Source organism: Peromyscus californicus, unplaced genomic scaffold (genome assembly GCF_007827085.1).
Source record: "Peromyscus californicus insignis strain IS unplaced genomic scaffold, ASM782708v3 Scaffold_19__1_contigs__length_69161282, whole genome shotgun sequence".
In the NCBI taxonomy this organism is placed as follows: domain Eukaryota; kingdom Metazoa; phylum Chordata; class Mammalia; order Rodentia; family Cricetidae; genus Peromyscus; species Peromyscus californicus.
The window spans coordinates 54,496,263-54,509,149 of record NW_026294491.1 but is presented as its reverse complement, the minus strand read 5'-3'; the positions used below and the strand labels follow the sequence as shown (position 1 = coordinate 54,509,149).

Genomic DNA, 12,887 nt, shown 5'->3' with positions numbered 1-12,887 from the left:
AGCTAAGGCATTGTGCCAACCTAGTAGAAGTAATCTTGACATCGATATTTGGTCTACTGTGTCTCTGATCCTGAGCCCATCCGACTGCATTTCCGATAATACAGGAAACGTAACTGACACATCAGAAAATGCTTTCCCCTAGGGAAGAGAGCTCACAAGTGGAGCTTCTAAGTGTTGTTGTCTATGATTTATTTTTTTACCTTAGAAAGAACTATTGTCCACTCCTTGTGACTTTAGGAAGGGAAACCAAACCAAACCAAAGACCCTTAGAATCTTTATTCCTGTGTATTAACGATACCATTTGTTCAATCCACGCTCCATCCTGATCATGTATCTAGGGAGTTTAGGAGTTGCCTTCACACAGACATGAGTAACACGGGCTTATTTTGATAAACAAGACTAAAAGGCTAGCCTGGGATGATCATGGCATGTGCGTATGTCTAAATGGGTCATCACCCTTCAAACAGCTCCTTCACAGGCCTTTCAGACAGCACATCCCTCATTAGTCATATCCTGTGATGAAGGTGGTCACCTGCATTCTAAAACCGTGCATGAAAAGTGAGGCTGTGATAGCTCTGACTGGCGTCCCCTTTGGTTATACAACCACCAGGAAGAACAGCAAGTGGGGGACCCGATTTTCCCTTTTGCACATAGAGAGTCTGAAACTGCCATGTCTTTGGGGGCATAGTTTTGCATTTCAAAGCTAATGGTGGAATTGACCTCAATATATCTAATTATAACAGAACTTATGGTAGTCACTCATTCTAAGGCCTCTTCTGGCTTTTTTTTTTTTTCACGCCAATGAGAATTGCAGATAAATTTCCTCTTAGCAAAAAAGAGTTCCTAAGAAGGAGATTCTGCTTTGATAACTGGTAATTAAGTAACAATTAAATATCATTATGTAATATCTCAGGACTTTTTTTTTTCAGAAGTCAGTAATTGGTCTCAGTGAACCTGTCTGTCCTGTAGGATACCATGGACACAGGGGTACCACTTAGAGACAGATTATCATCTTAAACTGTCTTCTTCCTCTGATTTCTCTTTCTTACTCCTCTTCATTTTACCATTTTATCCATTTTGTAGGGAGGGAAGGTACTTGTTTATAAAGGCAGAAAAAACGGGATGCTACACAATTTCATCTCTGCTTCAAAATATGCTCCAGGGGTCCGTGTACTCCTCTTCCTACTCAAAGAGAATGCCAGTGTATGTATGTGTGAGGCTGTTGGCCTTAGTCTTTGGCCCATTGGCCATTGCTCTCTCTTGTAATTAGCCAGGTTTACTGAAGAATACACATCTTTACGCTTATTTCTAGTTTCTTTCTTTACTCTTTTTAAAATTTTGCTTTTCAGAGACTGTGGCTCAGCTGATGTGCTGTTCAAAGATTTAATTTCAGATTTTTTTCTATTCTTTAACATTTCTTGGAATTCATAGGCCTTTAATCAAATCATAAATTATATAAAAATAACAAAGTCTTAAAATTACCTTTGTTTAATACACAAAAAAATTCTTGAGTTCAGAATGAAATCTTTCTAAGAACAGGGTAGAGAATGATTTTGCTCCTTTATGAATATATTTTTAAAAAGACAACACATGAAAATGATATATGGTCCAAATGTTATGAAGGGATATACACTCTGTTTCCAAGATAGCTGGTTACTTTCACTGAAGAAAGGCAACACAGCTTGTCCCTCTGCTTCATCCCCAGGATATATGTATATATGTGTTTAATTTCATTTTTGAAGAAATTATAGTATTCTATGAGATAATTTTGTACTTGATGATTTTGCAGTTTGTCTTAATGCTCATTCTTTTTATAATATGTATGAGTTGTTGGTTCTTTTTTCTTTTGAGACAAGGTTTCTCTGTGTGGCTTTAGTGCCTGTCCTGGATCTCACTCTGTAGACTAGGCTGGCCTCGAACTCACAGAGATCCGCCTGGCTCTGCCTCCTGAGTGCTGGGATTAAAGGCGTGCACCACCACCACCCGGCCAGAGATGTTGGTTCTTTTAAACACTGATGACATTACATTGAGTAAACATATTATAATTATTTTTAGTTATTTCTTTTATTTTTTTGAGTTTATAATATATTTGCATCATTTCATCCTCCCCTTCAATCCCTAAAACCCACCCATATACTCCTTCTTGCTCCCTTTCAAATCCATGGCATCTTTTTTCATTAATTGTTTTAACATGCAAGTGACAGTATACAGATTAAGCCAGTTGTACTTAAGTATTATTGAGGAATACACACACACACACACACACACACACACACACACACACACACACACACACACATACACACATTGCAATTGAATGAGTCTTCTACTTAATATCTCTAAAGAGTTTTCAGCTTTTGGCCATTTAAATAGTGCTACAATGAATAGCCTCCTATTTATAGATATATTTACACAGACAACCAAGAACACCTATGGTAAATTCTTAGGAACAATGTTTCAGACTCAAAGGACAGTGTATTTGCAATTTTGATAGACTATAGGCAGATTATTCTCAGTCACTGTTATAAATGTATAGTTTTATCACAATGTGAGTAAGACATTTGCATGGTAGAGCCTAACTTCACTTTTACGTAATTGATTTGCTCTAGGGTTTTTAATGTTTGCTAATTTGATGGATTGGAGAAAATCTCTCTTAAAATCTAGATTCAACACATACTTAGACATTTATTGGCTTTACTTTCTATACACTGACTTTGTGTTTATAGAGTAACACTTTGGCATTTTTAAATTATAGCAAAGCTGATCATTGCAAACCTCCTTACCCCCTAGATTTCATTTGTTTACTGTTACAGGGATTTTTTTGTTTGTTTAGATTTTTCATTAAAATTTATTGTCTCATAATTTCAGACATATATGTTTATAATGCTCTTTAATCATAGCTCCTATCTCATTATTCTCTCTTATTCCTTTCTTCTTCTCAACATTTTCAGGCATTTGGCTTGCCTGTTGATGGATATCATATTTCTCATGGAGTTTTTGAAATTTCAGTTTTGATTTTAGTACCTTAAAAGGGGCCCTTCAGTTTCAAAATCACAAAAGAATCACCCAAGTTTTTCAATTACTGTGTGGTTTAACATTTTATACTTCAATCTTTGATCCATCTGGAATTTGTTTTATTGTTGGATATATGGTATAGATCCAACTTTCTTCCTTTCCAGATGGCCACCCAGTTGTCCTAACACCTTTTATTGATAATCCATCATTTCCCTACTAACTTGAAAAACAAGCTACATCTCACTACATTCCTCAATTTGAGTGTACTTTTTGAGTAGAACAATGTCTTTGTTTCCTTAATCATGCTATTTTTGTTCTTATTACCACATTTCCTTTCTTGTTTCTAGAACTTAAATCAACGAAATATGTCAGTCTTGTAAGAACATACAGCTAGACAGAACTCACACAACTTACCAGTAACTCAGTGGCTCCTGCCTTCCCTGATGTAACCCACAGAATCCTTCTAGGGGGGGATTATGTGTAGTCCATGTGCATAATGCTTTCTCCTCCTCTTAGGGGAGAGATTTTCAGCCACAGCTGAATAGAACGACTTTAGGAGCTTTTGAAAAAAGCTCATGCCCTAATACCAGAGATTAACTGATATTGGTGAAATCCAGTGGATTTTTTTTAAGCAAAAACATAAACTAGAAGTATAACAAGGGTTCAGAAATTATGTCTTTAAGTGTAGCTTGTTTTCTTAAACAGCTCCACTGACATAATGATAGGCTCTTGTGTCCATGAGTTTGCAGTATAAAGTTAGTCTTTCTTGCAAGTTTCTTTTGTTTGGTTTTTGTGCTATATTTGTTGGAGTGCCTCACAAGACTGTTAAGATTAACCAATAAAATATTTGAGTGACTGGTTGTCACTGATCAGGTATTCTGATGATTGTAGGGCATTGAAGGAAGTACAGAACTATTGCTTTGGGAAATACAATGTGGATATTTTAAAATAATCATTTACCTAGGGAAACTGGCAGATTATGAGACATGTATCTTGGTCAAAGATGCAATGAGCTGGTGCTGTAGACTGCATCCCTAAGCTTGAACACATAGCAGAAATGTTAACTTTGTGCTTCAGCTCTAGGATTTAATTATAATTTCATATTGTAAGAAAATTTATCTCCAGCCCTTGCAGTGCAAACCCATGATTACAGCTACTCAAGAGACTGAGGCAGGAGTATTACAAGTTTAGGACTTGTCTTGGCTACAGAATGAATTCAAGGATAGCTTGAGCAAATTAGTGAGACCCTATCTCAAAAAAGGAAAAACAGAAAGGGCTAGGGACAGAAAGATAGATGGCTCAATGTTAGAACACTTTCCTAGAGTGTCCAAGGTCTTAGGTTGAATCTCCAATACTGCAGAAGAGAGGGGGGAGGGAAAGAGAGAGGAGTTTATTAATGTAATATCTATGTTTAAAACTTGTCAGTGCTAATAGGTACTCTTTGAAACAGCCTGCTCTTTCCCCATACATGAAAATAAGATTGAAATCATAGCTATGTGAGAAGTATTTAAAATATATGCGTTATTGTCTTTATTAGATGCTGCAATAGTAGATTAAATCTAATTCTGTGGTAATATTTTTACAGTGAAATGGGTAAGGGTTATCTAAGGAATTACATAGTTAAACTGTCATTTCCCGAAGACTGGTGTTGAAATTTAGTTATAGAAAGTACATTTTTCCTAAAATACAATTATTTTAAAGAAAAATCCCTTACAGCAATACACAAGTTGGAAAACTCAGGTGTATTTATTTCTAGTGTAAAAGTAAATCCGGGCTCTGGAGAGATGGATGTACAATTAAGAGAACGTACTCCTTTTCTAGAAGACAAGAGCTCAGTTCCCAGCACCCACATCAAACATCTCAAAGCTGCCTGTAACTCCAGCTGCAGGAAATCGCATGCCTCCTGGCCTCCTGTCACCCATAAACACAGGGCATACATTCACAAAGACACACACACATACAAATGAATGAAAAAAATCTTTAAAAGTAATAAATCCCGATCTCTTCCTTTTGAAACCCAAATCTCAGTACAACAGTCAACTGGCTTTTCATCAGAAAACACTTTGCCATTAACTTTCCACTTAAATGTTTTTCTAATATTTTCTCCCAGAATTTTACTTTTGCTTTGGTGTATGCAAAACTGAATCCCCAGATATCTGGCAAGCGAGTTGCATGCTGGAGTTCATCCCGTGTTTTGGGATCCATTTGTCCCTGCTTTTTAAGAGCATCATTTGCTAAGCCATCACCTAAAACACTAAATCATCTCTCTGTGGTCTCCCATTTTACAGATGGGGATGGGTTATCAATTGGCACATACATCCTAAAGCCTTTGCAGGCACTGATCTCATCAATGTGGACATCTCAGTTGAGACATTCTTAATATGAAATAAAATGAACCTAGTTTCCAAAGTGAGGATGTTGATGCTTATGCTTAAAGGGTAGATGCCCAAGTGGCACAATAAATTGAAATAAACAGAATGTTTAAACCCGCTCAGAACTACAACATCTTACCTCATCCTTTAGAGAAGGAAGGTGTCAGTGACCATGTATGAGACAGGGAGGGGAATGTTCTTGATCCTTCCTAGGAGGCTCTTTCCACCACAGGTAACTGCGTATTGCTCAGTCAGAGAAACTCACATATCTTTTTTTGCACAAACCAATCAAAACTCACAGAGGCCTATCCATACACTTTTCTGACCCTAGAATTTGCTTTTCTTAAGCCTGTTGACACTAAAACATCTGCTCTAAAGAACTCCACTTTGTATGTTTCATTGTTTTAAAATACTGTGTGTTTTCATTGACGGATCCATCATCCATTCATTTTTAGACGCTCACGCACAGAGCTCTTTTGCCGTGATACCCACTTTTAAACTACATATCAGGATGTCTTCACGTGCCACTTCTTTGATGTAGCATCACTGTACATCCTGTAGCAATGTTACACTGCAAGCCGCAGAAAGCAGTAAACAGAACTGAGAGAAGGAAGGATCTGGCTGTCAGTGCAAATGTAAATAGCAGCTGTTCTCCTCAAACTGTTTTTAAAACTACCACACAGTGAGAGCTTTGATTAAAAGAGGACAAACCATCAAGAACCAGGCTTTAGCACAAACTCAAGGGGCCTGATGCCATTCTCCTGTTTGTACTGTTTATCTGTGTTAGTGATTCTCAACTTGTGGGTCATGACCCCTTTGGGGGCGAACAACCTTTTCACAAGAGTTGCCTGAGACCATCAGAAAACACAGATATTTATATTACGATTCATAACAGTAGCAAAATTATAGTTATGAGGCAACAATGAAAATAATTGTATGGTTGTGGGGTCACCACAACATGAGGAACTGTATTGGAGGGTTTCTGCTTAGGAAGATTGAGAACCACTGATCTATGTAATAGTCTCTGCTAAAATGTTACTTAAATAGCTGGACTGGTGTGAATGATGGATTGTGCAGCTACTCTGATATATGCAGCTTGGCTTGCTATATAAAGCTGGAAGGTAGCATGGTCCACCCTGTCATTGTGCCGGTTTGAAATGACCTTTACCTCTTTCTTAAGAACTGCACGTTCATCCTCTGGTCAGGTGCAATAACATTCATTATTTGATGGGTCCAACTTTTTATCAAGTGTGAAAAATTTCACAAATGATTCATTTTTGTCATTTTTCTAGTAAAAGTGAGCACTCTGCATGGCATGCTATGTCCTTTAAAAGAATCTTTATTTCATTTCTTCAAAATATGCATGTATCTTCTTCCTGAATCAGTTAGGGTGATAAACCATTAATAATAAACTTTTTTTTTTTCGAGACAGAGTTTCCCTGTGTGGTTTTGGTGCCTGTCCTGGATCTTGCTCTGTAGACCAGGCTGGCCTTGAACTCACAGAGATCCTCCTGGCTCTGACGTCTGAGTGTTGGGATTAAAGGCACGTGCCACCACTGCCTGGCAATAATCAGTACTTTTTAAATGCTGCTTGTTCGTTATAGCATTACTCAAAACAAGGGCCCCCATCAAATCGTGAGTATATAGAGATCCTTTATGTTTAGTCATAGCGTGTCTGTTTTAAATGGAGAGAAACTTGATCTTTCCATTGATTGGTGGTGGTGTGGGGGGCATGCCTTAGTCAGCGAATTCACAAAGTGCTGTCTGTGCTAATAGGCTTGTTTCATTGAGACCTTTCCCCCCACTGAGTTAGGCTCTTTGCAAATCCGAGAATAGGTAATCTCATATTGTGAGAAGGAGAAAAATGTTTGCAATATGCATGATTAGATGAGAAAATCACTGGTAATATTAGCATCTATCAATAATAAATAAAATGTAAATATACTTGCATCAATGAAGCTGCCTTTTTTTACATTGATTGATAATTGCCCACTTTGAAAATTCCAAGTAGGTTCCCAACTACATTTTCCAGACACAGCAGGTTGTTCTTTTCTGAATGTTCTTTTTCTGAAATAGACTAAAAGGAGCCCTCCAAACAACAACAACAACAAAAAAGTCTTTCTTTTTATTATTTTAGCTTTAATTGTGTGTGGCTATGTGTAGGGATGGGCATATGAGTACAGGTGTCCAAGGAGACAAGAAGAAGGTCTAGGATCTCCTAGAGCTGGGATTACAGGCAGTTGTGAACCACCCCATGTGAGCGCTGGGAAGCACACTTGCATCCTCTGTGAGAGCAGTGTGCACGCTCGACTGCTCAGCTGCTTCCCGAGTGCTCCCCCAGTTCATATTTAGCCAGTAGACACAAAGCAAATAAATGAGGGTAAAGGTGTATCCCACTGGTGTACATGCTTGCCTAGAATGTGCACAACCCCGACTTGGTGATACTCTTCCTGCCTCTCCTTCTCTCTCACCCATCATATAGGCACATCACACCAACAAATCATGATTAAAATGTCCCGAGTCTTGTTTCTTTTATTTAGCACACTTTAGGGGAAAAGTTTGAAAAGACTAAATGTAAAACCTCAGGTAGTGATATACAAACTGATATTTTGGAGAGATGCATGTAATGTATTATTTCCTCTGAAAATAACATGGATAAAGGTGTAGTATAATGAATAGCCAAGTAATAGAGCACACTTAATATATGAAGAATGGGCATGTGGGTTTTTATTGTAAAATTCTTTCAACTTTAATCTGTGTTTTCAAAAAGTATGTCTGAGAAAAAATTTATTAGAATTTTTTAGTTATAAGAAACGTTAAGAACAATTTTTTTTATGGGAACCTCTTCCTAAATATTAGTTTCTCAGTGTTCTGTGATTCTCAACTGCCTTTCCATTTTTTAGAGCTGTTAACTTTGTGAATATAAATTTCTCAAACTGAGAGGCTTATTTTTAATAGAAAAACCATATTTTACTAATTGATGTCACCTAGCCTCTCTCTCTCTCTCTCTCTCTCTCTATATATATATATATATATATATATATATATATATATATATACATATATATATATATGTATATATATATATTCATATGTATAAATGCCTCTCCCTCATAATCTACCATGTGAGCTGTCTTTATGCACTCTTGGAGTTCACTCATCCACTAGTCTGTTGTCCTGTGAGCACACAGCAAGTTCAAGTCTGTAACTGCTTAGAGTGTTACATTGGACAGTTATTAAACAAGGGTCACATAGTATTGTCATCAAGCCTGATTTTTTTTTAACTTCACCATGGAAAAGTTTGATTAACTACATGGGTATTGGGTCACCCCCACCCCATGATTATCACCTTCTCTGAACCTCTGTAAAACACTTTAATAATCATTTGATATTTGTAATATCACTTCTCCTATCCCTATAGCACCAATGCACATGGATAGGCTATATATAGTGCTTATAACGATGTAATGAAAATCATAAACTGCTGTTGTAGTGTTCAATTCCTTCTTATTGTTATGGTTGCTAGTGTTGCCATGACTGTCTCAATGTGTGTGTGTGTGTGTGTGTGTGTGTGTGTGTGTGTGTGTGTGTGCACGTGTGCACACACATGTGTGAATAAATGCTAGATAGAGGTCAGAGGACAATCTTGTAAAATCTTTTCCTCCCTCAACCTTTATGTTGGCTCCAGGGATTGATCTCAGGGTTTATGTGGCAAGAATTCTATCCACTGCGTCATCTTGCCACCCTCCTCATCCCTGGTTTTTAGCCCTGCTGGCCCCAAACTTTCTGTGTAGCTGTTTGGTTTTGTGATGAGCTGGCAATCAAACCCAGGGCCACATACCCACTAGGGATGAATTCTATCAACTGAACTACATCCCCAACCCAGAGACAGCAGTGTTTTGAGCCCCACTTTGTCTTCCCTATTACACCCGATTAAGACTACCTTGAGCCGGGCGGTGGTGGCGCACGCCTTTAATCCCAGCACTCGGGAGGCAGAGCCAGGCGGATCTCTGTGAGTTCGAGGCCAGCCTGGACTACCAAGTGAGTTCCAGGAAAGGCGCAAAGCTACACAGAGAAACCCTGTCTCGAGAAACCAAAAAAAAAAAAAAAAAGACTACCTTGAACATGGGCTGGAAAAATGACTCAGTGGTTAAGAGCACTGGTTATTCTTCCAGAGGACGCAGGCTCAATTCTCAGCACCCACATGGCAGTTCACAACTGTCTCTTAACTCCAGTCCTAGGGAATCCAATACATCACACAGACATACATGCACTGCCAAACACTAATGCACATAAAAAAAAAATAAGATTGCCTCAAATAAAGTTGGCCCTTAGTCCATATGTTGTAAAGTTTGATTTTATGTTTGTGTGTGGGCATGCACTTGCTCACATGGGCAGGTGTGTTGCTGGGGATCAAACCTCGTGCCTTGTGCATGGTAGGCAAGCAGCTTACCACTAAACAATTCTCACTCTGAGAGTTGGATTTTTAAATAAAGCTTACCTGTCAGGTAAGATTTTTGCTTAACTGATTTTTAAAAACATTGGCCATTACACCCCAGACTGTTCTCCTCCAGTAATTACTACTTTCTTGGTAAGATACTCTTACCTTACTTCTTAAAGTTTTACTTGCACTCAAGATTTTGTGGACAGACAGAACCTGTTTGTGATTTTGCTATGTTTTACCCTCTCTAAAACACTATAATGTTTCAGCCTTCTGGAAGGCCTGACATTGATAGTACTATATACATAATAAACTGTCTCTAACATTGTAGTGTGCAACTGATATAATTACTTCATTTTGCCAAGTGTATCAATTTTTAAGGTCTTTTGAACCCATTGCTGGATATTTTGATCGGTGTCATGGAAAAGCCATCAGAATGGCTCCCCTATAGATTATAGACATTGTGCTGAGCAGCAACAAAAAGTTACATCCAAGAAGTTTTTCCCCTGGTGCTTGTCGAGAAGAATCTTGGAAGTCATTCCTCTGTAATGTCAAGAGACATTCAAAGGAAAGAGTCAAAACTCCCGAGTCACCGGGTTTATTCTCTTTCTTCTCAGTTTTCCACAGTTTTGCCTAGAAAGTTCTCTGTTCCTTTGTTTCCATCAGTTTCCTCACAGATGACATTCCCTCCCATTTTTTTTTTTCTTGCGTTGCTCAAATTGGATAGAAACAAAATGATGCATTTGAACACAGCCATATGTGAGAGTTGGGAAAAATCCACAGCATTGCTGTTCTAAGGTAGGATATCGGTGAGACACTGACCTGTGCTTTCTGCCAACAGGTGAGGCTTTGCACTTGGCTCGAGATTTTGGCTACACATGTGAAACAGAGTTTCCAGCCAAGGCAGTAGGAGAACATCTCGCCAGACAACATATGGAACAGAAAGAACAGACAGCTCGAAAAAAGATGATCCTAGCGACCAAGTAAGTGCGGTGGAGATGCCTCTCTGGACCTTCATCCCCAGTTTTCCTGTTTTCTTTGATTGAAGACAGTTTAGAAGTCACGAGTTCTCTAAAAACAGGGGCTCACACTCCAGCATCTAAATAGACTGATCAGGACTCTCCACCATTTGTACCAAGGCATCAAGGGTCATGTGATTAGACATGGGACTATCAAGGAAATTCTCACTAGAATATGCAGAAATTAGGCCAACTATATGGGTCAACAGCTAAAGGTACTCACCACCCAGGCTGACAAACCTAAGTTCAATCCCAAGGTCTCCCATTATGGAAAGAAAGAAAGAACAGATTCCTACAAGTTACCATCTGACTTCCACTTGTGTGTCATGGCATGTGTGTGCACAAATACACACACACAGAGGGAGAAAGTGTGTGTGTGTGTGTGTGTGTGTGTGTGTGTGTGTGTGTGTGTGTGTGTGTGTAGGATATAATAAAAGTTTTAAATATACATGAACTACAATATTCTCTTGGTGAGATATCCAATCACTGGTTTTCATGTGCAGATTGATCTATATGATTCTTTGCTACTTTGATAAATAATAGATTTCATTGTATTTAAGTATATTTTATAAAATACACAGTTGCAGAAAAATAACATCGGCTAAGTACAGGTAACCTCCTAACCCCTCTGTGTTTCTAGTGTTTGGTAATTAACCAGATATTTTGGCATAATTTAGATAATTGTTTAGGCAGAAAGATAGAAACTAGACACATTTTGAACCAAACATGATTCTTGTTTATCTGGTTGATAGAAAACACAGGAAAGTCTCATCACTAACTTACAAATAAATATGCTTCACATTTGATGTATGTTAAGCAAAGTCAGAACAGTTAGTGATCTTAACTGAATGCAGTTACTTTAATAGCAATCATCAGTAGAAATACCAAACTTTAAATCAAGAAATCAGCTAAAATTTTTTACCTCCTTAAGGACAATGACGTAAGTGATAAAGTTAGAATGTTGTGAGTCACTGAAGATCATCTTTGTTACATAATTCATAATTTGACATTTTGTTTTGAGACAAAGGAGTCTTTCATATCTAAGCTTCAGAAACAAAAAATTTAAATAAGAATCAAAGTAGTCAGAATAATAATTCTGTAACTGTCCTATGGAGAGGGTGGTAATTACCACTGAATCCTGCAGGATTGTCATCTGTATTTAAGTATGTAAGCTGTCCTAGGTCAGCAAGTTAAAGGACAAGACTAAAAAATCCACCCGGGAGCCCTGATGCTGATTCTACTAGAGCGTGGTGTCCTGTGCTGAATCACCTGCCAAGAGCTCAAGCTCTCCAAGCTTTCGTTTTCCTATTTATTCACCAATTGATTATAACTTGCAGTGTTGTTTGGAAAAGAATGAGGTTGACTTGTAAAACTGTAAATTGGCTTATTCAATGATCCAAATAATCATCAGTGTTTAGCTGCTTAAAATTTATTTCAATCTGAGAGAAAACTAAGACTTGATATGAAGTCAGTCTAATCTTTGTGAGAAAAAAAAAGACTATAATGATGGACTACTGCACAAGAATTCATATCATTTATCAAAATAATTTAGGTATGAGGCTATATTTATGTTTTTAGCTAGAAATCTAAAACAAATGTAACAATGCTTCACTCTTATGTAACATTGAACCCTGGAGATGGCAGCACCACAAAATACCATCAAATAAATAAGTAAAGTTGCAATCAACTATTAAAACCCAACTACCCAGTTTCAATTCAGAGAGAGGGGTTCCATAATACTGCAAAAAGCAAATTCTCAACAATACACTTGGCAAAAATTTACAGTCTCACTCTCCATAGAAAAAGGTCACAAGTGACTCCTTGCCAACATCAATAAAATTTAGCCATCAAAAGAATCAAATTGTACTTTAGAATATTCTGCCACTTTAAATTTTTGTTGTCTTTAGTGTGCGTGCGTGTGCGCGCGTGTGTTTGTGTGTGTGTGTGTGTGTGTGTGTGTGTGTGTGTGTGTGCATGCTAGGGCATGCAAGTGGACGTGAGAAGACACCTGCAGGGAGCTGGTTCTCATCCTCCTCCATG

At 37.9% G+C, this 12,887-nt stretch overlaps 1 protein-coding gene across 1 annotated transcript in view; it reads left to right on the top strand.

The window, feature by feature from the left end:
• The window catches only part of Tfap2d (transcription factor AP-2 delta), a 56,778-nt gene that overhangs the window by 20,118 nt on the left and 23,773 nt on the right, over positions 1-12,887 (top strand). Inside the window, exon 5 of the mRNA XM_052743963.1 lies at positions 10,670-10,811. Within this exon, the coding sequence (XP_052599923.1) occupies positions 10,670-10,811 (142 nt within the window). The remainder of the gene's footprint in view (positions 1-10,669; positions 10,812-12,887) is intronic.